At 47.8% G+C, this 22,126-nt stretch overlaps 6 protein-coding genes across 6 annotated transcripts; 3 read left to right on the forward strand and 3 right to left on the reverse strand.

The window, feature by feature from the left end:
- Positions 1-1,454, reverse strand: aspf2 (major allergen Asp F2). Its single transcript, XM_032058847.1, has 3 exons — positions 847-1,454; positions 359-756; positions 1-306 (listed from the first exon to the last, which is right to left on the reverse strand). Exons 1-3 carry the CDS (start codon positions 1,226-1,228, stop codon positions 265-267), a joined length of 822 nt encoding a protein of 273 aa, XP_031916314.1. The 5' UTR covers positions 1,229-1,454; the 3' UTR covers positions 1-264.
- On the forward strand, positions 1,455-3,789 carry zrfC (putative ZIP Zinc transporter; the record flags this gene model as incomplete). The annotated part of the gene is made up of 4 exons (XM_032061496.1): positions 1,455-2,488; positions 2,538-2,672; positions 2,732-2,972; positions 3,022-3,789. Exons 1-4 carry the CDS (start codon positions 2,145-2,147, stop codon positions 3,787-3,789), a joined length of 1,488 nt encoding a protein of 495 aa, XP_031916315.1. The 5' UTR covers positions 1,455-2,144.
- A 387-nt stretch (positions 3,790-4,176) lies between these two features.
- On the forward strand, positions 4,177-6,372 carry BDV38DRAFT_269252 (acyl-CoA N-acyltransferase; the record flags this gene model as incomplete). Its single annotated transcript, XM_032056936.1, has 5 exons — positions 4,177-4,582; positions 4,709-4,869; positions 5,558-5,638; positions 5,749-6,288; positions 6,334-6,372. 5 exons carry the CDS (start codon positions 4,177-4,179, stop codon positions 6,370-6,372), a joined length of 1,227 nt encoding a protein of 408 aa, XP_031916316.1.
- Positions 6,373-7,315: 943 nt separating this feature from the next.
- On the forward strand, positions 7,316-9,076 carry BDV38DRAFT_269253 (uncharacterized protein; the record flags this gene model as incomplete). The annotated part of the gene is made up of 8 exons (XM_032056937.1): positions 7,316-7,376; positions 7,477-7,627; positions 7,671-7,719; positions 7,775-8,105; positions 8,154-8,442; positions 8,493-8,793; positions 8,824-8,978; positions 9,037-9,076. The coding sequence occupies 8 exons, from the start codon at positions 7,316-7,318 to the stop codon at positions 9,074-9,076; spliced, it is 1,377 nt and encodes a 458-aa protein (XP_031916317.1).
- Positions 9,077-9,892: 816 nt separating this feature from the next.
- On the reverse strand, positions 9,893-10,386 carry BDV38DRAFT_280251 (uncharacterized protein; the record flags this gene model as incomplete). Its single annotated transcript, XM_032059255.1, has 4 exons — positions 9,893-10,007; positions 10,062-10,103; positions 10,162-10,244; positions 10,318-10,386. 4 exons carry the CDS (start codon positions 10,384-10,386, stop codon positions 9,893-9,895), a joined length of 309 nt encoding a protein of 102 aa, XP_031916318.1.
- A 3,838-nt stretch (positions 10,387-14,224) lies between these two features.
- BDV38DRAFT_269254 (uncharacterized protein) lies at positions 14,225-20,517 on the reverse strand (the record flags this gene model as incomplete). Its single annotated transcript, XM_032056938.1, has 9 exons — positions 14,225-14,667; positions 14,704-15,524; positions 15,585-15,753; positions 15,849-15,924; positions 15,994-17,432; positions 17,469-17,643; positions 17,688-17,892; positions 17,950-18,671; positions 20,515-20,517. The coding sequence occupies 9 exons, from the start codon at positions 20,515-20,517 to the stop codon at positions 14,225-14,227; spliced, it is 4,053 nt and encodes a 1,350-aa protein (XP_031916319.1).
- Between the last annotated feature and the right edge of the window lie 1,609 nt (positions 20,518-22,126).

Raw genomic sequence — 22,126 nt, forward strand, 5'->3', positions numbered from 1 at the left:
GGTTGATGTATGTATGTATGTAAAATAAGTGCATCAGAGCTTCATTTTATTTGCGTCAGAAAGATCATAGTATTCTATCAGAAATTTTCCCGCACTCATAATTCGTAAAGAATGACTTAGTGAATATACCATCGCAGCAGATATTAACATCCCTCCTAGTACAATTACCCTATACCAATACCATCTGGTTCATACGGACCCCTTTGATGTCCATTATACTCAATACTACACGGGCACACAACCCGAGTCCACAACCACCATTACCTAGGTACAGTGCACCTCGCCACCCTCATGAGTATGGCAATTCTACAGCATATCAGCCAACACCCCCAGAAACAAAGACAAGACCAGAACTCACCGCAGGCAAATCATCCGCTCCATCTTCAGCCTCTTCCTGACTCTCCTCATACTCACCCACACACCCAACACCCGGCGCGGCAATATCATACGCATAAGCCTCAAGAGCGAAATACTGCAACGTCTCGGAATCCCGAGTCGAGGTGCTCTTATTGCCAGCGGCAAGCTCAAGCACCTCACCATACCCATCGGCAAAATGCTCAACCCAGGTCTGTCCGATAGGAGGCATATGGAAGAGTCTGTGCAACAGATCCGCCGCCCAGAAGGTATTCGTCTCGGACCCGGAAACCGTGTATCCGAGGGCACATATGGAGGTCAGCGAGCGGCGGGTCGAGTAGCTTAGGTCGCAGATGACGGTTTCGGCGGTCGCGTTTTCACCGCGCCAGTGACCGGCCCAGCCTGTATTTAGCTTTGGCGTTAGTATGGTGGATGGGGTGTGGTAGGTTGGGTTGAGATTTCTAAGGGAGGAAGGGTGGAGGGAATACGAACCTTCATTATCACAGTTGCCGTCGGGGTTGTCACATCGGAACAGCACACTGGCTTTGTCGCCGTTGCTGACGATGTCGTAGGCACCGATGGCTTCGAAGGAGGGCCTGTTCCCGAAGTATTTGCGGTAGATGGTGCTTTCATTGCCCCACCGGAGGATGTGGGCTTTTGCGTGGTCGACTAGGGCGATAGTTTCGTTGAGACCGGCTTCGATCTGTCGACGCTGGGTCGCGTTGCAGCTTTGGTGGATGGGGTATTGGGTTGTTGCGCCGGCGTCCCAGGGGGATGGGGCGTGGGGGGTTGCTTGGTCGCGGGTGGCCAGGGAGATGGGGGCAGGAATGGCCGCAACGGTGGATAGGAGGAGAAAGGGGACGAGGGCTACCATGGTGGCTAGGGTTTAACAAGATACTTAGGGAGTCTGCGGAGTCTATGAACCTACATGACCAGGACTATAGATGGGCTTTTATACTGTGGTTTCTGGATACGGACTGCTTGTCTGTTCTTGTCATGGCGGTTGCCAAGTGCTTTGACGGATCGTATTCAGAGATTTCGGTATAGCTGAGAGCGATCTCTCGGGAGTATCTCCATTGCGACATGTTGTGCCAAGAGGTACCTTGCGGCTGAGCTTGATATTGCTCTGAATGGCCATTGTAGGTCGTTAAGCTTTCCTCTTGTGATCATAGAATCCATGTCTGGAATTGCAGCAAAGCATCTCCGGATGGAAGGCGATCGTAAGGCATGAGAGAAGGAATCTGTCAAGCATCTCCTGACACGCACAGAATGCACCATCCCATGTGTTTACTAAAACATGCACATACAACATGTCATGGTTGGATATCAGCATGAACCATGATGCCAAGACATCGTGGGCATGGAAGGGACGGCCGATGCCAAGGTCTTGGTAGAGGACCTTGGGGGAAACAAGCCGTATTCATTCTCGGTGGTTCTGTCTCGTCTTGTCCAATATGATTCAATATAAAGGCGGGTATAGCGATTGGAACCTTCTTGGCGGAGGAGACAGTCGTGCTTGGCACAGCTACCTTGGGGGTTAGCCCGCGAGGCTTCTCGGCGGAGGAGGAAATCTCTGTCACAAAGCAATATTAGTAGCGCGCCGTTGTGTCGGAGAAATCCGACTTTGGTGAAGTTTTCCAAGTAATCGAAATTACTGCCTGCTAAGCGAGTCATCGCATGGGGGCGACACCTTGTGAGAACGGAGGGATAAATAGTAATTGATCAAGAACTGATTTCTCGGCCCATCATCCTCTCTTCAGTTGAACTTGCAACTGTGACATCACAAAAACATGGTCAATATGCTTCGGGGGTTGTTTGTGGCGTCTCTTGCAGCCAGCGTGGTGCATGCGCAGTCCTATTCGGGATGTCACACACATGGCAGCGTGGAATACTGTTATGGAGCCGATGGTGAAGAGACCCCTATCACTACACATGCACAGGCGACGGCCACGTCTGTGTCAGCTACTACGACTTCGTCGGCACAGTCATCCGCAGTGACGGGCTGTCATAACCATGGTAGCGACGTCTACTGCATTAATGGCGAAGGAAACGAAGTGCAGGTATCGTTGACCGGAACTCCGACTGGGGAATTGCCAGCACAGTATACTGGTTGCCACTCCCATGGTGGCACACAGTGAGTATAACCCCCCAGACTGACTTCGACTATATCTCACATACGGTAGGTACTGCATGGATACAGACGGAAACGATGTCCAGATTCTGGAAGAGGGAGAAACCGGAGACGAACACAGTGATAGCAGCGACTCCAGCAGTTCCTCCAGTGGCGAACAAAACTGTCATTTCCATGCCGGGGTTGAGTATGTTCTCTGCGAAGACATCAATACATGAACAGAACAACAAAAGCTAACAGAGATAGGCACTGTGTCGGTGCAGGTGAGTCGGAAGGTTCGAGCCAGCCGTCCTGCGGTGGCCAGAGTCGCGACTATGATATGCCACTGCGCATTGGAACGTTGTTCGTGATCCTTGTTACCAGTGCCCTTGGGGTCTTCCTGCCGATGTTGCTGGTCAAACTTCCGTTTCCCACGATCAATACTATGGCATCGACTGTTATCAAGCAATTTGGTACTGGTGTGATCCTGTCCACCGCGTTCGTTCATGTGAGGCTGGCATTCTTTGAATTTTCTGACACCTGCTAATCGTGCTTAGCTATACACCCATGCCAACCTTATGTTCACGAACGAATGTCTCGGCGAGCTAGACTACGAAGCCACCACATCTGCCGTCGTGATGGCTGGTATCTTCCTTTCCTTCCTAACCGAATACATCGGCCATCGCTTCATCGCCGCTCGCGCAAGTAAATCGGCCCCGGAGTGCTGCGAGGACACACCACCGAATAATGACTCCGCAACTCCGAAAGAAAACACAGCACAACGCACGATGCAGCTCGCTCAGCTAAGCCACAGCCATGGTACTGACGGTACCAGCCCGAACACGAAGCTATCGGTCCTGGTGATGGAAGCAGGTGTGATTTTCCACAGTATCCTGATCGGTCTGACTCTGGTTGTCGCGGGCGACTCCTTTTACAAAACCCTGTTGGTGGTTATCGTGTTTCATCAGTTCTTCGAAGGTCTGGCCCTCGGAGCACGCATTGCGTTGCTTCCGGGCCGCATCTTCCCCAGTAAAGCCGTGATGGCGGGTACTTTTGCGCTGATTACCCCGATCGGAATGGCGATCGGAATGGGGGTGCTGCACTCATTCAATGGTAACGAGAGGAGCACCCTGATCGCACTGGGAACCCTGGACGCTTTGTCGGCTGGTATTCTGGTGTGGGTGGGTGTTGTGGATATGTGGGCGAGAGACTGGGTGATGGAAGGAGGCGAGTTGCTGGATGCGCCCTTGGTTAGAGTGTTGGTGGGGGGAGTGGCTTTGATAGCCGGTATGGTCCTGATGGGTGTGTTGGGCAAGTGGGCCTAATATCTAAAATACTATTGATTGCTGTATATAGACTATGACCGCGATGGAACGAAAGTATTGGAAATTCACAAGCGACTTTGGTTTTCACTTACAAGGCATGTTCATTAGGGTCTACGGCACACGTGATGGTAAACAGGCTGACAGCCATAATCAAACAACAACACGATGTAACGCTTAGACAGTGAGCGATTTCTCTGTCCTGTACTAGCGAACCGGCTAAACTATGGTGAGTGACTCACGGCCGAGGTTCATTTATTACTTAAACGGGTGCCCGGTCCCTTGGCGCCGTCCTTATTTATCAACGGGCTTTGAGCCCCTAGCATAAACCTGCAGCGGTCTCTCTCCAAGCAAATTCCTGGAGTTACGGCACAGCTGAATCGGTACAAGATGACGAACAATATTGACGTCCACTACGCCACCGAGGCTGAGGCGGTCGCCCTTGGTGGTGTTAATATAGCCAGTTTTAGAAATCAACAAATGTGGCTAAATGCTTTGCCGGGAATCGACCCCGAGGTCTGTATCCCGATGAAGCAGGCTCGCTGTCTTGAGAAAATGGCGTCCCCTGATATTCATGTCTTCTCTGCAGTGGATACCAGTGTCGATCGGGTAGTGGGGTATGCCCGGTGGACAATCCCCTGGGAAGAAAGTAAAGTCGAGTTATCCGAGGCGGGCAGGGTGATGGTGGAGAATGCGAAAAGTTTGAGACCGAAAGAGATGAGAGAAGATATCTGGGAACTGAGCTTCAAGCTGATGAAAGAGAAAAGGGCAGCCAATGTCAACAAAGATGATATGAGTACGTGGATCCTTACAATTTGTCGCCTTGTGTTTCAATTCCCTTTCTTGGCTGCTTGGGGACATTCCCCACATTACGTGAAGCTTGTTCTGTAATAGTCTGACTAATACCACCCCGAAACGATAGTTTTGGATATTCTAGCCATTTCGCCCGAATACCAAGGAAAAGGGATCGGTAGCAAACTACTACAGTGGGGGACTCAACGCGCTGATGCCCGGAATGCGCGAATCTATCTTGAGGCCACTGTTGAGGGATACCCGCTCTATCGCAAGTACGGGTGGCACGAAGTGGACAGACTTGTGATCGATTATGCGCCATACGGTGGTACCGGCCAGATCACATTCGTGCTGATGATGCGAGACCCTCAGAGTCCAGCCGTGACACAGAACTAATCATGTTCGACGTTCAGTTGCGTCGACACCGATCATCCATCAACATTCCCAATAGTGAGCCTGAGGCAGCCAAAGGTGCATGATAAGTGATCAGCTGATGGCAGATAACGGCAGAACCTGCCTAATATCGCCTAGCGGCTTGGCAGGATGATCATTGCCAGGGGCGTTGATTGGTCAGGGTGGGATTTGTATGTACAATCGAAGCATCCGCGTCGAACTGCCAGGAAGGGCTAAAGGCTATGTGAGAGGTGTGCTCTTATAAGGATTCCTGGTCATGCACCGGAGCAAAGGGATAGAAAAATCAAAGGTCTCAAGTCCGCCACAAGCTGCTCATCTGTATTGCATCTCCTCTCTCCGCCTCGTATCCGTCCCCCTATCGTCGTACAGTCCGACCTTTCTATCCTGCGTGGCTCGTCGACCTTAGATGGCGCTGTCCTTGTTCCCCCTTCGCCGCCATTCGCACTCTTATACCATCGCGTTATCCCAGCCCATTCGCAGACACAGTAGGAATTGAATCAGAACTGCTAGAGCCGAATCCAAAACTTCCAATATGGCGCTCCAGATCGTCCCCATGACCAAACAGGACATTCCTGAGGCCGTAGAATGTGTCCAAACGGCGTTTGCCGACGATCCGTATTTCCACTGGCTATTCGATTCTTCAGAAGTAAGTTTCGAATTACCAATCTATGTCTCTCTCTCTCGAATCCCATCTATAGAGAGAAAAAAAAAAGAAAGAAAGCCTGTATAGACCCTAAACGCATGATCATGAAATAGTACAATATCCACCGGAACGCCGCCTCCCTCGCCGCCCACTTCGAATATGGCTTGAACTGCAAGACCCCGATGTACGTCGCCAAGGTCCCTATCAGTGATAAGCACCCTCGCTCGGTCGTCGGCGTCAGCTGGTGGTTCTCCCCCCAACCGGCCTCCAAGCCCGTGTCCTGGTCCGTCTGGGCCCAGGACTGGCTCCTCTCCTTTCGCCAATTCCTCTTCAACGTACGCTTCGGCGGACGCGGTGGCCTCAATCTCCACCGGTATTACATGTGGAAGGAGATGCAGCGGAAAACCCACGACGTAGTCTGGACCGACCCGCGCGGGTATTACTTCTGTAATGTCTTGGCTGTGAGCTCGGAAATGCGCGGGATGGGGCTGGGCCGGAAGCTGGTGGAGGTTGTCACGCAGCAGGCGGATCGGGATGGCATGCCATGTTATTTAGAGAGCTCGAAGGGAGTTCCGAATATCATAATTTACGAGAAACTGGGTTTTAACTTGGTTACGGAGATTGATTGTGTGGATGGGAATGATGCTTGCAAGGTAAGTTGGTGTCTGTTTTGCTTGTGGGTTATGCTAATTTTCTAGCTGTATTGTATGGTTCGGAAGCCGCAGGTTAAGGCTTAAACCGACTTTTTACAAGTTTTGCCTCTATGAGATCATCGTCTAGCATAGATCTCGTAATAAGCATTGGCCACCTAGATATTGGACTCGGGCAGGTTTGTAACTAGGGCTGCGGGGAGTGTGTCTGTTCACCCGATGATATCCGGTGGGTAGCTTATACATCAATTTCTCCCCCGAGCATTGCCGCCCGGCCAGATCAGATCCCCATTTTATGAGACATTGCTATCGCTGCCTAGACTTATTCTTCCATAAATTATATTCGATCATACACTCAGTTAGACTCAATCACTCCTTCAGTTAGTCTTCTGCACCATGGACAGTAGAGGCTCCAGTGGAGAATACTTGGACAAGTAACTTGTCCACTTGTCACCACTGCTCAACTCAACTAACAGGAGGATAAATAAACAGAAAACGAGTAGCGTAAGAATAGTTGATGCCGTGGTGCGTATTGCTAAATCTGTCCCTCCGCTTATGAGGGTGCCTCTTGCTTCTTGTCATCAGCAAGCTTCACAGGGAGAACCTTGAATTCTGGGGTTTAAAGTTGTCCGGAACACATCGGTACCCAACCTCTGTACAAATATGAAAATAGCCGCGGAGGAGGGATGAAGAGGGGTGCACGTGTGGTTTACGCAGCGAAACAGGGACTTATCAAGGAGACTGACGTATAAAGCCTGTCTCAATATTCCAGTTTTTGGACAGGATACACCCTGAAATCCGGGATTTTGATGGCATTCAACGTATAAGTCGAGTCCGAGAGACACCCCTATCTTAACTGGCCATCATAAGGCTACTTGATTACTGCCCTCTTTAAATCATAAATACTCTACGCTCACTCACACACTTCTCTTGATTGTGTTGTATTCTACCGTTCCTGATGTGCTGTTTTACTGTTAACCATCTCCCACACACCACAGGTGGCTTTATACTTAATTGGTCCACCCTTAAAATGATGATTTTCATCTTTCTCTCTCTGATAGTTTCAGTGACTATGATAGGTTCCCTTGTTTGTTCGCTGATGCCTGCGGCATTTCTATGGAGAGAGCCTATCCTGCTTAATCTAGATATCCAGAGAGATTTCATAGGAAGGCCAATTCTATTTCCATCTAGACTCACTCACGCGCAGATTCCCCGAGACAGAGAGGTGCAACTACTGGTACGATTATTCCCTGATCGGTATACCGGTTGGGCTTCGTGGCCACGTCGGGAATCTTCTGTCCATTGACAATCTACCTGGACGGGAACGATGTTGGGAAAAAATGTTGGTTCACTATCGATACGACTTATTACCTTGACCGTGGTAGCGGCGACCGCAGCCTAGAAGAGAAATTACATGTCTTCCTGGAATCAGTGGTGTGTAGGAGTTACATCAGATGGTCGGGACACAGTACTGATAGCTAGCTACTAGGGCGAAGATCCAAAGGAATTTCCTTACGCATATCTTATTAGCGTACCACGGTTCTTATGGTTCCAGCAAAGCGCTATTAACTACTGGTATTTATATTCATCGAATCGGGAATTGACTGCCATGATCATGGAGATCAACAATTCTTTTTTTGAGAAAAGAAATTTCTTCTTCCGGGTAACCGGAGATGGTCAGTCTGTTGACGATGCTGATAATGGGTCAACGACTGTGACAGCGTCAACGAAGGGTCACCATCCTGCAGTGTCCCTTCATTTTTCGCCATCATTACCAAGGTCGAAACAATACAAAGGTACCTGGGAGAAAGATATCTTCGGTTCACCTTTTGAAAAGGTTGGCTGATTAATGGCATCAAAGTCAATAGACCCCGTGGTTGGACCATCACTCCAATCCAACCTGAGCTCCAATACCCCGGATGGCCAAGTGAAAGTAATCACCCGTCCATCTTCCTGGGGGAAGCCGGTAGACCCATTGAAAGCCCCAGGCTGGACTATAACGAGATTCATTGCACGTTGGACGCACGTTGGAGCTGTTTCTGCACCCCGAATTGTCAAAGAAGCGCTCCGGATTCCACTACGAGGTAGACTCACCTACCTGAAAAGACCCGAAGTTAGACCAGGGAGTATTCCTCGAAAGGAAACGGATGTTGAGAGGTGAGTATGCTGTTCCCATGTACTGTTCTCCATATCTAACATCCGACCAGGGCTCTCGAACTTCCTTTCCGACAATACCTGTCTGAGCTAGCATCTCACACCTCTTTCCCTGTATCTATCAAATATATCCCGCCCAAGTCAATTCACTTCGATGACATGACTTTCTACTCCCCGGCTTGTACTGCCTCCAGCTCACAACCAACTTTGGCAATTCAGCCTCTCACTCCACGATTCTATACTTCCTTCCCACAGTATGATAGTCCTCAAGCTGCGTTTTCCACAGAGACAAGAGCAAGACCCACAAACTCAGATGAATCGTCTTGCCGTTTGTTTATATCAGATTACTCGCTGGTGGATTAAATATTAGCCACCGCCGGGCAGACTCTGCATAAGGCTACAAAACCAGGGGCCAGAATTCATATGGGCTGGAAATCCAAGATACTCCACATAGTAGTATCCTCCCTCCGTACATCAGCAGCGGATACATTCATGGATCGGTTCGTGACCCACCACCCTCACCCCTCGGTGCAATACCGGTACTATATCAGCCTTATCCATCATCTACTGGCCTGTCTGCTTCCGATCGAATCTCAGGCCATCGTCCAATTATGCTACATATCAGCGCGGAGTATAGCTGCTTATATTTTCTTGGTTGTAGCATCGCTATATAACAATACGGCCGGCCAAATGTGTGACCACATCATTTCGCCTCGTACATTAGCATGGTTGTACTGGTGTTGGGAAATAACGAACAAGTATATCGGGAGATGTTACCTTAATCCGTTTTCTTGGGGTGAAGGATTGTGAATTTAACATACAATATGTTTTTTGTTTCTTGGCCGCACACTTACTGCTTTATCCTGCTGACTCCTTTCGCTCTCGAGCAAATATACATGCTTCCGAAATTCATACGTTATCCACAATGCACTGGCCAAACATACATGTTAGAATGCTACACTCCCCTGGGTTCAGCGTTAGTCAATGCGGGTCAGTTTTAGAGAGTTTTGTTATATGGAGTTACTGCGGTTACATATCACTAATCCCTATTCATCTTAAACTTTTATGGAATCCATAGGATATAGCTTAGCTACCAAATAATCTCCCTGCATTAGAAGCAAAACCGCGACAGTTGACAAAATATAACCTCTGCATTCGCATAGCAGTATAGGAAAACCTATAGCCTATAGGGAAAACCTAGACCGAGGTGTTTACTAAATAACTAAACATTAGGTGTTTGAAAAATGAACAGGACACCCTCGAAGATGTGACGGTATGAGCTTCGTGTTACCACTTGTATGAGCAATGGTTCGAGTCTTTCGTTTCCTTTTCCTATATCTCTTATTCTTTTGTCTTCACCTTTCCAGGGGATCCACTTAAGAGCTTCTGTACATATGCATCAGGAATCTGTTTAACGCGACGAGGTGGGATTCTAAACTTACCATGTTAATGATTACTGTTCGAGTGGCTTACACTTGATCGAAAAAGGCTTGCCCGGTAAATTGGCTGGGTAGCAACCTGGGTGCTGAGGGATCGCACTGTGTGGGCCTTCACATTCGCTGCTGCGACTATAGGGGGTTAGTACATTGTGCTGTCATCAATGCGTTCAGTGTAAATCTTACTAATAAAACGAACACCCAGACAGAACATTGAGCGCATATGACCTGATATCAACATTAGTATGATTCACTGGAATTCGGAGCTCATAACACGGATTCTTACTCTATGTAGTCGGTGCGAAAGCATTCTCCGCTCTCAATGGGACCAACCGGATCGTGACATTCGTCATCACGGAAGCCGAATCCCTATCAGTCTCGCAAATCAATATATATGTTTTTGACAAGCGTCTTTATCACTAGATAGTGTGGGAGGTCATACGAGAATCGGACCGGACATGGCCATGGCAGACGGAATGACAAGAAGTGCTACACTCTTGACAAAATGCATGGTAGGCGAGTAAACTCGGTGTATAAAGGGTGATCAACGGACAGTGATAGTTATGGTATGGGAATATTGCTCTTGGACGATTGCTCCAGGAATATACACCTTTGGGGAGAGAAGGAGAATAGCGTGGGGTTTATATATTTTTGAATTCTGATCGGCCTGCGTTTCAACTTTAACGAAACCCTGAACTTCAAGATACCGTCACAAGATGATGACACACTACTGACGTGAAAAATAGCACTTTCCAAGGACAAATATGAAGCTAGAGTTGTGTTCGATAGTCAAGCTGTCATTCTTAGGGTAGGAGTAGCTTCCGAATGCAGCCTCATTCAGGGCTTTATCTATCATGCCCTACTGAGACTGGTATATAAGTGGTGTAAATGACAGATACCTTAACGGATATCGGCGGGCCAGCTTGGAGTTAGGATGCGGTGCCCGTTCTGTGGTTCTCCAATTAACGATGAGAAAACGATCGGGATGCTCTGGATACACACCCACGGCACGTCCCTTCCGCTGAATTGGTTGGATGCAACCATCAGCTCCTTCCAGCTCCGTCCGGAAGTCTCCACTTGGCCTGTCATTCTATTGTCGAACCTACGATTTGACGTCAACGATATATATTAAGTACTACCATATAGTGATCTTCTCGGACATAAGGCATTTAACTCAATTGCGCACATAGTGTTCTACCCACCGCTTGTATAGAACTGTGCTTGGGTAGCATGGCATGCATTATGCCATCATATAGACAAGGGAGTTTAGGGGATTGAGCACAGCAAATTAACAATTTACGCGTGGGGATATCAGATCCACTTCAGTATCCATGGGACTACCCTACTACAGCTTAAAACGGTTTAACAAGTCAACAGACGAAGCGGATCGTTCTAGTGGCGCTGGTTTGTAATGACAAGGTGGTAGGTTACATTATCATCCCGAGCTCTATGACGCTGTATTACGGAGTGTCGATTTTTGAACCTAGCGCGTAAAGTTCAGCGATATTGAATGCACGTATAATGTATTTCTGTTTCATGTATAAGGTACGTAAGCCACGTCTGTTGTGCTGATATAAAGGTCTTAACGTCCTACGATGCCTTTCAAGACGGGGCTTCTCTCATAGACATAATGCATTGGTAAACTATACAGACGCAATTGAACCGTTCTGCCATAATACATTAAAGGATACGGAAAAAAAGGAGAAAAGGACCTAAGTCGAAGTCCCAAAGCCGTCCAGCATAGTTCGTGATTGACGCAATCATGATAGCTTTAACCAAACAGCCTACGGATTGAACTATTCACCAAATTATGTTCTATAAAACAGATTATATCTGAATAACGATAGCACGGAGAGTTAAAAGTCTTCGGCTTTGGCCAGGCCCTATCAGAGCTACCGATCGGTTCCAGCGGTAGTCACTACATTGACCAGAAGTCAACACCAGTCCAGCCACTCCATCCCGGAGCCCAGACACGAGGTAACGATATATGTATATTCCGACCTTTCCGACTAGCAAATACCCAAGGAGTTTCCTGCATAAAAATATCCTGTAGCCAGGACCAGTGTAACCTTGTTATTTGTTCTTCCGCTTGAACCTCTATAAGTCCTTCATCTACCTTAAACTCCCAATTTATACCACCGTAACTCACAATATGTCTGTGCCCATCCATTTCAGGTGTTGGGTTCGATGTTAGCGCTAGAGTTGGGGGAGGGCCCGAGGTACTTCGTTGTTGCACGCAGTAGGTATGTTGAGGTGAAGTTTACGCAGCTGTTTTAAGGCTGGGAGCTATTGTTTCAATTGTGTAAAAGGAGGGCAGCTCCTCCTGAGCGCGGATATAGAAGTAGTAGAAGAATTGGCGGAGATCAGATTATTGGAAGGCATTACACATATGCTGTTCGCGGCTGGCCGGGTTCCGAATACAGAGTGATTGAATGCTCGAGCTGCTGGGGTGGAACTTGATGAAGGAGGGTACATCAGATGTAGCGAGTACTTGGAGATTTCTACACCTTATATCTATATATTAGGAGATATCAAGGACTGCCGGCCCATATTTATGTCTCTTACAATAATTTCTTATTCTCAAAGCTTCTTGATTTCCCGATTTGTTATCAAGTCTAAAGCTATCTAAAACAGAATAGTCCCGTATATAGGGGTATATAGGCCCACAGCTGACACCCATCAGACTATGTAAAAAGGAAACGCAGGTGTTATATCCAGAGGTAGGAATATTAGCAGGAATAATATCTATGAGTTATATAGCTAAAACCCTGAAGATAGATAAGTTAAGGGGGATAATAAAAGTAGTTCTAGACTGGCGTATGGCTAGGTTAATAGAATTTCTATATCTAACTACAGTTAAGCCAAAAATTAGATAGTCAACTTAGATAAGCTGTATTTAGTAACTACTAAGTCTATTAATCTTTATTTAATATAGTAAATAGTAAACTTAGCTAACTATAATTGATCTAGTATTAATCCTACTATGTTTATTAACTATAAAATTGCCTTATTAATACCATAACCTAACCTAACTAACCGGCCCAGGTTAGTCCAAGGTATACAATCTATTAGCCTAGGTAGGTTAAGGTGAAAAGTTGAATACTACGTTAGTCCGCCGTATAAATACATTAAATCCACTTTAGATCGACGACCTCTGACCTCTGCCTCAGCTCTTACCCTCCCCGAAAACAAACAACACCGCGCATCCATTACAGTCTCTATTTCCTAGTGAAAATGGCCCGAATCCCTGATCGATCTGCTTGCCCAGAACACGTCCGGAGATATATTATACAGACCCTCACATCCAAACATAAAACCGGTCATACCTTCGCAGAAGAAGCTGCCCGGTCTTGGCGATTAGGGCGTGGTTCTGAACTTCATGATGCAACATTACAATATCTCCAAGAGATATTTGGAGTGGATATAGGTTTATGTCTTTTTCGAAGTATCCGTGAAGATAGAGAAGAGGCTTGGGAGCAGTCATATATTGGAAGTATCTGTAGCTGTAAGTTATGTTTTACGCCAACGGGAATAGTAAGCAAGCGCTATACTAATTTGCGTATTACTATAGGGGTACTCTACGGCTCAGCTGCGTTCTTGCTTTGGTCTCTTGTTGTATGGCTTTTTGGACATCTCACAAGCTGTAAGGAATACTTATCTCTTAGTATAAACTCCTACATAGCCACTCTTCTAACTTCTTTGCATAGTATCTTTCCCACTGCTACTGTTCGGCTCAACTCTAGCAAATTATGCTTATCAAAGACCCACACGCAGATGCGATATGCTAGCTATGGGGATTTGTAATATTTTTATAGCCTTGTTCAGTATGTTATGGGCTTAAATGTCATGAACAGCTGCGACGCTTGCCCTTCCTTTCTCATTGGCATATTGCTACCCTCCTATGCGCATCTATCTTTGTTCCTTTCTGTCTTTGGTGATGCCTTCGCTAGTCCTTTCGCATTGGGGACAGATTATCTAAACAAGACAGAAACCGCTTCAACATAAGAGGGACAGATGGTGTTGGACTTTTCACATAGACACCTTTGAATGATGCGACAGACTAAATGGCAGCCCCTAAACCTGAGTTGGCAGCCAAATGGCTCCTATCTTTCTCCCGTTGGATATTCAAATACATAATATAAGTATGCTTTAGTGAATAAGAATCATTCGCGTGTCAACTTACTGCAAGTAAAGGCTCAATCATATATTCATGAGATAATTTTTAACTTCGGCGGTGCGATTGTGTTTTATTCATTCAATGTCTTTCATATAAACTAGGTAGAAAAGTCTTGTGGAAAGGATGAAAAGATAAGACTCCCTGATAGGTCGATTGAATTGGTTAAAAAAGACTACCTGTCACACTCATCTAGAGGCCTCATAAATGAGGTGTAACCAGGAACTACCACAGTTGCTCCCATTGCCCGATAGAAGACTGGCAGATATGCGGTGCCAGAGATGAGGGTTAAGACTCCAATGTTCCCGGGATATTGATCGATGAGTTCTTGGATCGCGAGCATAATCTGCCAGCGCTGGGAATAGCTGCTCATATCCCAGGGATAATACCCTTCCCTCCGCTGTCCCAAGGGCATCCATTTAGCAGCGATGGTAATCCCCACGACTGCAAGGGTTTGTAGGAGAACCATCACTGCTATTACTAAAGTAAAGATCCCGTAGAAGGAGAGAGGGCGCCACCAGTTTGCCTCCAATCCAGAGAAGCCTATCCGGAGCAGACGACGGACGACTAGGAGACCAGTCAAGACACTGACCGTAGGATACACCGCTACCACAATGGCTACCAAAGTTAAGTAGCCCAAGATTGACCAAATACCCAAAACGTGGTAGTTTGCCTGGCCCTCATAGAATGCCCTCCCAAATGGTGTGCTAGTGTCATCGTCATGAATACTGTGTTTCTCAGATGTATTCCCAACTCGTCGGTTGTGATTGCGACGAGGCCTCAGCTCATCACCATGTCTACTCCCCGCCCAGGCCGTATCATCGGGATATTCTCCATCACGACGTAGCAAAGCTCCGGACCCCAACGTCGTGCGCTTGCCGACTGTGACTCCCGGAAGAGCAACGACACGGTCCCCCACGAATGCTCCGTCCCCGATAACAATGCGCCCTCTTCCAATCCCATCCGCCGTCATCATAGAGGACCGGGAGCCAAACACCACATCGTTGCCTATCTCTAGCATATCGTAATCTTCAATCATGGTCAGTTCACAGATGGGCCAGTAAATGCGCTCACCAATACGACCGCCAAGCATTCGCACGATAATAGAGAATGGCTCATAATGTGTTCCGATGATACGAGTGAGTCGACTGAGATCACCCCTCGGAAAGACACGATCGAGAACCGCACTCCTCAGCTTCTGGCGCTGGGACATATGTTTGTAAGGGCCAGGCCGTGGGCGTCCACAGAACACATCAAGTACCCCTTTGACGAAAAGCACGGCTAGAAACCAAGCGAAAGGTCCCACGACGGCACCGTACGCTTTCACAAGGATATATTGGCCCAGTCGGGCTGAATCAGCGAACCAAAATACCTGGCGCTTAAAAGTATCTTCCTCCATCGGATTTGGGTGCTGGTTGACGAGGAGGATAATTCCGGCTAGCATTGGCAACCTCTCGGCAAGCCCTACTAGAAGTCTAAGTGGTTCAACGAGCAAGGGGTACCAGATCTAATGTGGCTTGGGGATTTCTGCAGACGCCAAGTCCCGGTTGAATTCCCCTGCATCCTTTGTCTCCCAGCTAGAAGTATTAGGACCGAGGCATGTTCCTGGCGCAAGGCTACAACCCGGTGCGAGGACCGCCCGTAAGCCAACGGTGCAGTAAGCACCGATCTGAATAGGCTGTAGTAGCATAGACGTGTTGCGCTCTGCAGCAAAGGGACGACAGACACAATGGTCCAATGTCACGCCGTCCCCAGGGAAATCAAGTCAGACTCGCCTAGGGAAGCTAATTCGTGAATACGGACATTGCTGCCAATTCGTACGCTTAAGGCTCGATAATACAGCACTCGGCTCCAGTAGTGTCCGTTGAAGAAACCCTACTGAAAAAATTAATATCACATCTGAAGATGTTCCAACGCGATTGATTGAGGATTACCTTTCCGCACACTTGGAGTGCTTTCTGTCAACCACCAGCGCATATGATATGGTCCCCACATCGGATACATCCCAGCACGGTAGCGACCAATAACCAGCCATTTGAACACAATTCCTAGGAGTGGACAAAAGATGCCCACGAAAAGTTGTATTGCCAGTCTGGCTAAGACAATATGGAGCAAGCGGCCCATGAGAGAGCCACGAAGCGGCCAACGTGATGAGGTTTCGGACATCAGGTAAATAAATAGCGTCCAATTGAGGGATTGGAGCATTGGATAGAAAATGCCGATGGGGAGCAGGTTAAGCATCAGTACAATTGGATTAGTAGAACAGTAAGTTTCGCGACAGCCGGGATATTCCTGTGGTCCTGCTTCTTTGGATGCTGCTTCAGCGCCGGCCGTATCAATGAGGTCGCTGATCTCGCCAACGGTGCTGTGCCGGAATACCATGTCGGCCGGGAGGTGGATACGGAAATCCTGGCGGAGCCGAGAGACTAGACGACCAGCTGTCATACTGTCACCACCGCAGCTGAAAAATTCACTTGTCGAGCCCAGGCTAGTCGCGGGGCATTGAAGCACTTCAAAGAACAAACCGCAGACACGACGTTCAGTAGGGGATAGGGAGGCATCATTCGTAGCTTGCACTAGAGCATCTACCATAGCGTTATCAATAGATCCATCGTCCTTTCGTGGTATAGGCCCTTCAAGAACCCTGATGCTGCTTGGTATAAGGTATCCATCCAGACGGGTTTGGAAACTGGTGATAATGTTTTCAGGCGGCATAAAATGCGATGGGCTATCGAAGAGAATAGCATGAAGAAACCCATCCAAGGGGTTCGGCCGTATAAGAACATCAGATACTCCGGAAACCTGCTTAATTCGAGCTTTCACTAACTCGGGACATATTGAACATCTCCTTACTGAGGTCCCCGACTGGGAAAATCGCCCTTCATAGTGGCATTGAGCCGTAGGTGTTTTATCTGTGAGCATTTCTAGGCCAAGTCGGTCGCTCAGCCCGATACGACAAAGTTTGTTCCCAATCTTTGGAACCTGGTCCATGTAAACCACAATTGTAGGCCACTTGGGTTGCTCGAGGCGGCCTTTCAAACCTTCTTGGAGTTGGCGAAGGTCTGGCCGCTTCTCTCCCGGGGCTGTGACTATCACGACCCCTACCACCTCTTGGAACACCTCATGAGGCATGGAAAAGGCAAGAGCTTCTGTTATGCGTCGAAACAGGATGGTTGACGCGTCACCTGCTGCGGACAGGAGAGCATCGTCAACTTCTATAGGCGAAATAATTTCTCCGCCACGATTGATGACTTCTTTACTGCGGCCTGTGACATACAGATAGCCTGCCTCATCCATATAACCGAGGTCCCCTGTATCGAACCAGCCAAATGTATCAAAACAGCCCTTATTGATTCCCTGGGCTGTTAAATATCCAGGAAAAACTGGAAGTCGTCAAACACATATCCTCCCTATAGTACCTGCAGGGCAGCGCTGCTCAGATTGGCTGATATCTAAGATTCCCAGATCCGGTCCGGCGGGGAGGCCGGACGACCCGATTCGCTCAAGATTGTAGCTTAGTGGTGGTGCTGCAATGGGTGCACACTCCGTCATCCCATAGCTAGGAAACACATTGCACTTGAATAGTTTGTGGAGCTGCTCTGCTAATGTTGGAGGAAGCCCCCACCGGCATTGCAAACGAAACGGATCGAGCTTTGATTCACAGTGTCCGCGTGGTACTTGGCTTGTGCTAGTATCATCTGGTGCATAGTCGGCGTGGCATAGTACCAGGTTGGCTGCCAATCCTTGACACCGGTCCAAAACTGAGTCGGATCGAAAGACGGGCAGCAGATGGTTGTTCCGCCGGCAAATAAAGGAGCCCAAACGCTTCGAATTAGGCCCCCACTGGTGCATATGAGGGTCAGTATTAGCTAGTTACCACTCTACCTCACTGGCACTTACATGTGATGTAGGGGCATCATATTGAGACAGCGAGATGTAGCATTCAAGCCCAAGCTCTCCCCCGTCAAGATTGCGCTCGCCAGCAGGTTCATCATTGTGATTGGAACAAGCTTCTTCTTACCGCTAGTGCCGCTCGTAAACAAGACCATCGCAAGGTCTTCCGGACCATTTGGGCTTGCGCGGGAGCAACCTGCTCTATCTGATCGCTTCACGCAGGATGTAGTGATGGTCAGGTCCTCTTGGATATGGACAGCGAAGATGGACAGGTCCAGTTTGAGGCCGAACTTCTGCACATCCTTGTCCAAGATCAGGACCGCGTCTGCTTCTACGGCCTCTATATCCTTCTTGAGCTGATCAGGTGCTACTGCGCTAGTCATCGGCACGAAGGTGTAGCGGTTTGCTACGGCCAGAGCAGCCAAGGCGAGGCAAGGGCCATTGGGCAGAACAACTACCACCCGTGGCTTTCTATGCGAACACTCTAAACCAAGGTCAAACGCCTTCACTACCTCCTGAACTAGGGTATATGATATCTCTCTGTGGGACTCCGGGTCCATCAGTGCCGGCTGTGATGAATCCGAGGGTATCAGCTGAGACATCGAGGGGGTGACATCGTTGATCCGCTGGCGGGTACGCTGTATTATGGAATTCCAGTTTGCGCTTTTGCCATCCCGGACTGACTCGGGCAGGTTCCTCCAGAGAGTCTGATAGCAGCAGATGAGTTCCTGATATGGCCATAATCCCTGTTCCTTCTCCAACAGATCACTTAATTAGGGTAGGGCACGTTCCGATGGCAGTGAACGAAGGGCCCGCAACTCCTCCCGGAGCTGTGATCTGTGGAATTGTTAGCTTCGTTTAGGTCAAGAAGCACACTACATACTGATTGTACATCCTAGGACGGTGGAGCAAATACCTACAGTTGCTCCCTAGTTTTATCGCGCATAACCCAATGGTAGGTGCAACGTATTGGGACAGATAGATGTTGTACATCATGTCTAGTCCAAAATTGATTCTTGCACTGAGAAATGATTTGGTACTACGGTTGCTGGCCTAACTACCAATAGAGAAAATCACTCAATAGTGCAATCAATAGTGAAATTTATTCTGCACGTTGGTGTGGGTCGGAGAGCTGAACTATCGGGATGATCCTCAAACTAAGACGTGTCTGCGGGGAGCCTATTGGTCTGATTACTTCTGTTTGATCATATTGTGAGCGGCCTTTTCGGTATCCTCAGTAAGTCAATCTTAGGTTGATCTATATTTGCTGCAATTATCTAAACTCATTTGCATACGGAGAAACAGTTCATCGGAGGTTTCAGGGCTTGTTATATATAGATTTAGATAAACACCCGAAGAGCAAGAGAATAGTATAGATTTCGTTGACATTTATCGATCGTTGGATTGCAAGTAGAGTGTCAATTTGTAATGCCATGGAAAACGTATTTACACGAGGTTGACCTATCGCAGTCTGAAATGATATTTCTTACATTTGCAAGCTTCTATGCTTAAATCCACCAGCTGAGGTATTCCTGACATACACCGAGGTAGGTGACGTGTCATGGCTTAACTTGATGTAAAGTTAGTCTGGATCTACATTGCATGGACACGTGTTTTTAAGAGAACGATCCATTCCTTTCCTTTTCTCCAGTTCACTGGGACCCTCCAGGGAATAGAGCCTATACGTGAATGTGGATAGTATTCGTACTGCATGACAGACTTCCAAGTCGACAATGTCGACCCATCTGCATGGTAGATATCGACGTATTACGATCACTCGATTATTGTTTCTGACCCGCACACGATTGTGTTAGTCTTCAATTATTGAAAAGTACATACATATGAATGAGATCCAAAAAATGCAGGGAAGAACTCCTTCAAGGGAGCGATTCGCCCTGACACCCAGAGTAAAGGGCGGTTGTTTGCCTATTGCTTTTTATATACTGAAAAACCGCAATAAATACAACCTAGGTCACTATTTGCAATACAGAAAACTTTAATGCAATGTTATCCCTATCTATTTAGACCAGGGCAAGTGACTAAGATTGAGTTACCCTTCTTTCCTAAAAGAATAAGCCCTAGATACAAAGTAACTGACGGCAATGAAGATCTCGGAAAGTAAACAGCGCATATCCGTTACTTGCAGTAGGTTACTGGGAACATGCTTGCCTGACTGATATCATTGCACCTATTGGGGTTTTTCAGTACTACCGCCAGTGTCGCCGGCTCATTAAGTTGCGGACGACCCTTATCCCCGAACCCAAACCCTAACGTCAGTTCCACCACATCAGATGGTATTCAGCGATTCTATCGGATCCACATTCCTTCCAACTGTGATGTGAACAAACCGGCCCGGCTCATATTTACATTCCACGGATGAGGGCAAACAGCCGAAGGCCAGGAGAAGTTGTCGTAATCCAGCAACGCAAATTGGAAAACAGCTGCTATTCTTGTCCACACGCAGGGACTGGACTGGATGTATGTCGTTCTCACTATGATAGTATTATCCCACATACAGGAAGAACGGCAAGGGGACCCTCATTCGGCAGATGTCGACAACATAGCATTCACCATGGAAATGCTCGACGATTTCCAGGAAAAGTACTGCATCCATTCTACTCGCGTATACGCGGCAGGCGAGTCTAACAGGGGCGGATTAACGAACCTTCTGGCATGCGATCTGAAAGCATCCACCCGAATTGCAGCTTTTGCTCAAGTTTCAGCTGCCTCTCATTGGGATGTCTATGAAGACTGTCGCCCGCCCTATTAAGGTACCAATCAAGTGTTCACCCGGTCTCCCCTCTATCTGGAATATTGAATTCCATGGTACGGCAGATAACATTATTCATTATGCTGGAGGCTGCCGGCGCGGCAAATGCCTTCCCTCTATCCCGCACTTTATCTGTGAATGGTCCAAACTATCAGGGTACGGGCTTCACAACGTAACTAAGGAGTTGTACGAAGGTAATGTGCAGAAGTATCAGTATGGGAGTGGCGATGATCTTGGGACTGTTACTCACGACCGGATCGATGGATTGGGGCACGCGTGGCCGAGTGTGCAGCCGAATAGTGACAACCCTAATGGAACGTATCTGGATGCAAGGCCGGTTATTGTCAAGTTCTTCAAGCGGTGGGCGTTGACTGGGTTTCCGAAGAGAATGGAAGCAATGCGGAATAAACATTGCATATATAGTCCGCCGTAGCTGGGAACATTCCTGGGACAAGAGTTTAAAATGCCACATCACCACATGATATCGGTATGGAAGGCGGGGAACTTATGGTTATACATGCACTGACGTATGTATTTTCAAACACATTGCCGATGTGGTATTGCTCGCCTACTCTAGCTAGCCATACAGCAAATTTCAAGTGGTTGATCAGGCATTGCCCGAATGTAACCTAGGGTCTAGTAACCAAGAGAAACTTAATATTAGTCTTTTACTCTCGTAGATAAGAGTAAAACCCGAAGTTATCACTTTACTATACACTAGGATAGATCTCCGCCAATGAAAGCCGCTTGTTTCACTTCGCGTGTCTCTTGAAACCCACCAGACATCGGGTCGTGTCATATAACCCCAGGATCTAGCCGACCCACGGGCTTGTGTTGTGGAGCATCAATGTTCTGGGCCCTTATCTTTGCTGAATAGTGGATCCATTACAACAACTACTCGTCCACTGATAGGTGGGTGTGGGTCGACACTGAGATATTTATAGGATAGTCGCAAGCGGCCAATTCAAAATCGAATCGCTACAGGGAGTCTCTCAGCATGTCTCATTTTGCGGTATTAGCGAGAGCGACTGTCTTACTTCTAGGGCTGAGTCGGGAAACCCTCCGAGCCCTAGGTGGAGGACATCTCGCTTGATGATCCGTGACGGGTAAGGAAGACGGGTTGGCTTAAGCACCCTCACGATCTATATAGCTGTGTATTAAGTCTGGGAAAGTCTCACTTTACGCCACAATAGTATGGGCTTGAACTGTGGCAGAGTGGCTTGATGACTTGTAATAACGTGGTTAGAGGATTAGATGTAATTCCGCAGGTAAAGGGGTTACAATAGATATTATTAATTGGGTACATCTACCGAACGTGTAGACGGTGCTCGAGAAGCACCTTCGAAGCCTAGCAGGAACATACTAGTCATGTGTAGGTCGTCACACGGCTGAGCAATACTACGGTCCGTTGGT

Source organism: Aspergillus pseudotamarii, assembly GCF_009193445.1.
Source record: "Aspergillus pseudotamarii strain CBS 117625 unplaced genomic scaffold BDV38scaffold_12, whole genome shotgun sequence".
Classification (NCBI taxonomy): Eukaryota; Fungi; Ascomycota; class Eurotiomycetes; order Eurotiales; family Aspergillaceae; genus Aspergillus; species Aspergillus pseudotamarii.

Bases quoted from the DNA above. Each gene is read 5' to 3' on its own strand.
- aspf2 (XM_032058847.1), bottom strand. From the start codon at position 1,228: ATGGTAGCCCTCGTCCCCTTTCTCCTCCTATCCACCGTTGCGGCCATT. The intron at 757-846 runs GTTCGTATTCCC...AGCTAAATACAG, and splicing joins CGGCAACTGTGATAATGAAG to GCTGGGCCGGTCACTGGCGC. The intron at 307-358 runs GTGAGTTCTGGT...GATATGCTGTAG, and splicing joins GAGCGGATGATTTGCCTGCG to AATTGCCATACTCATGAGGG.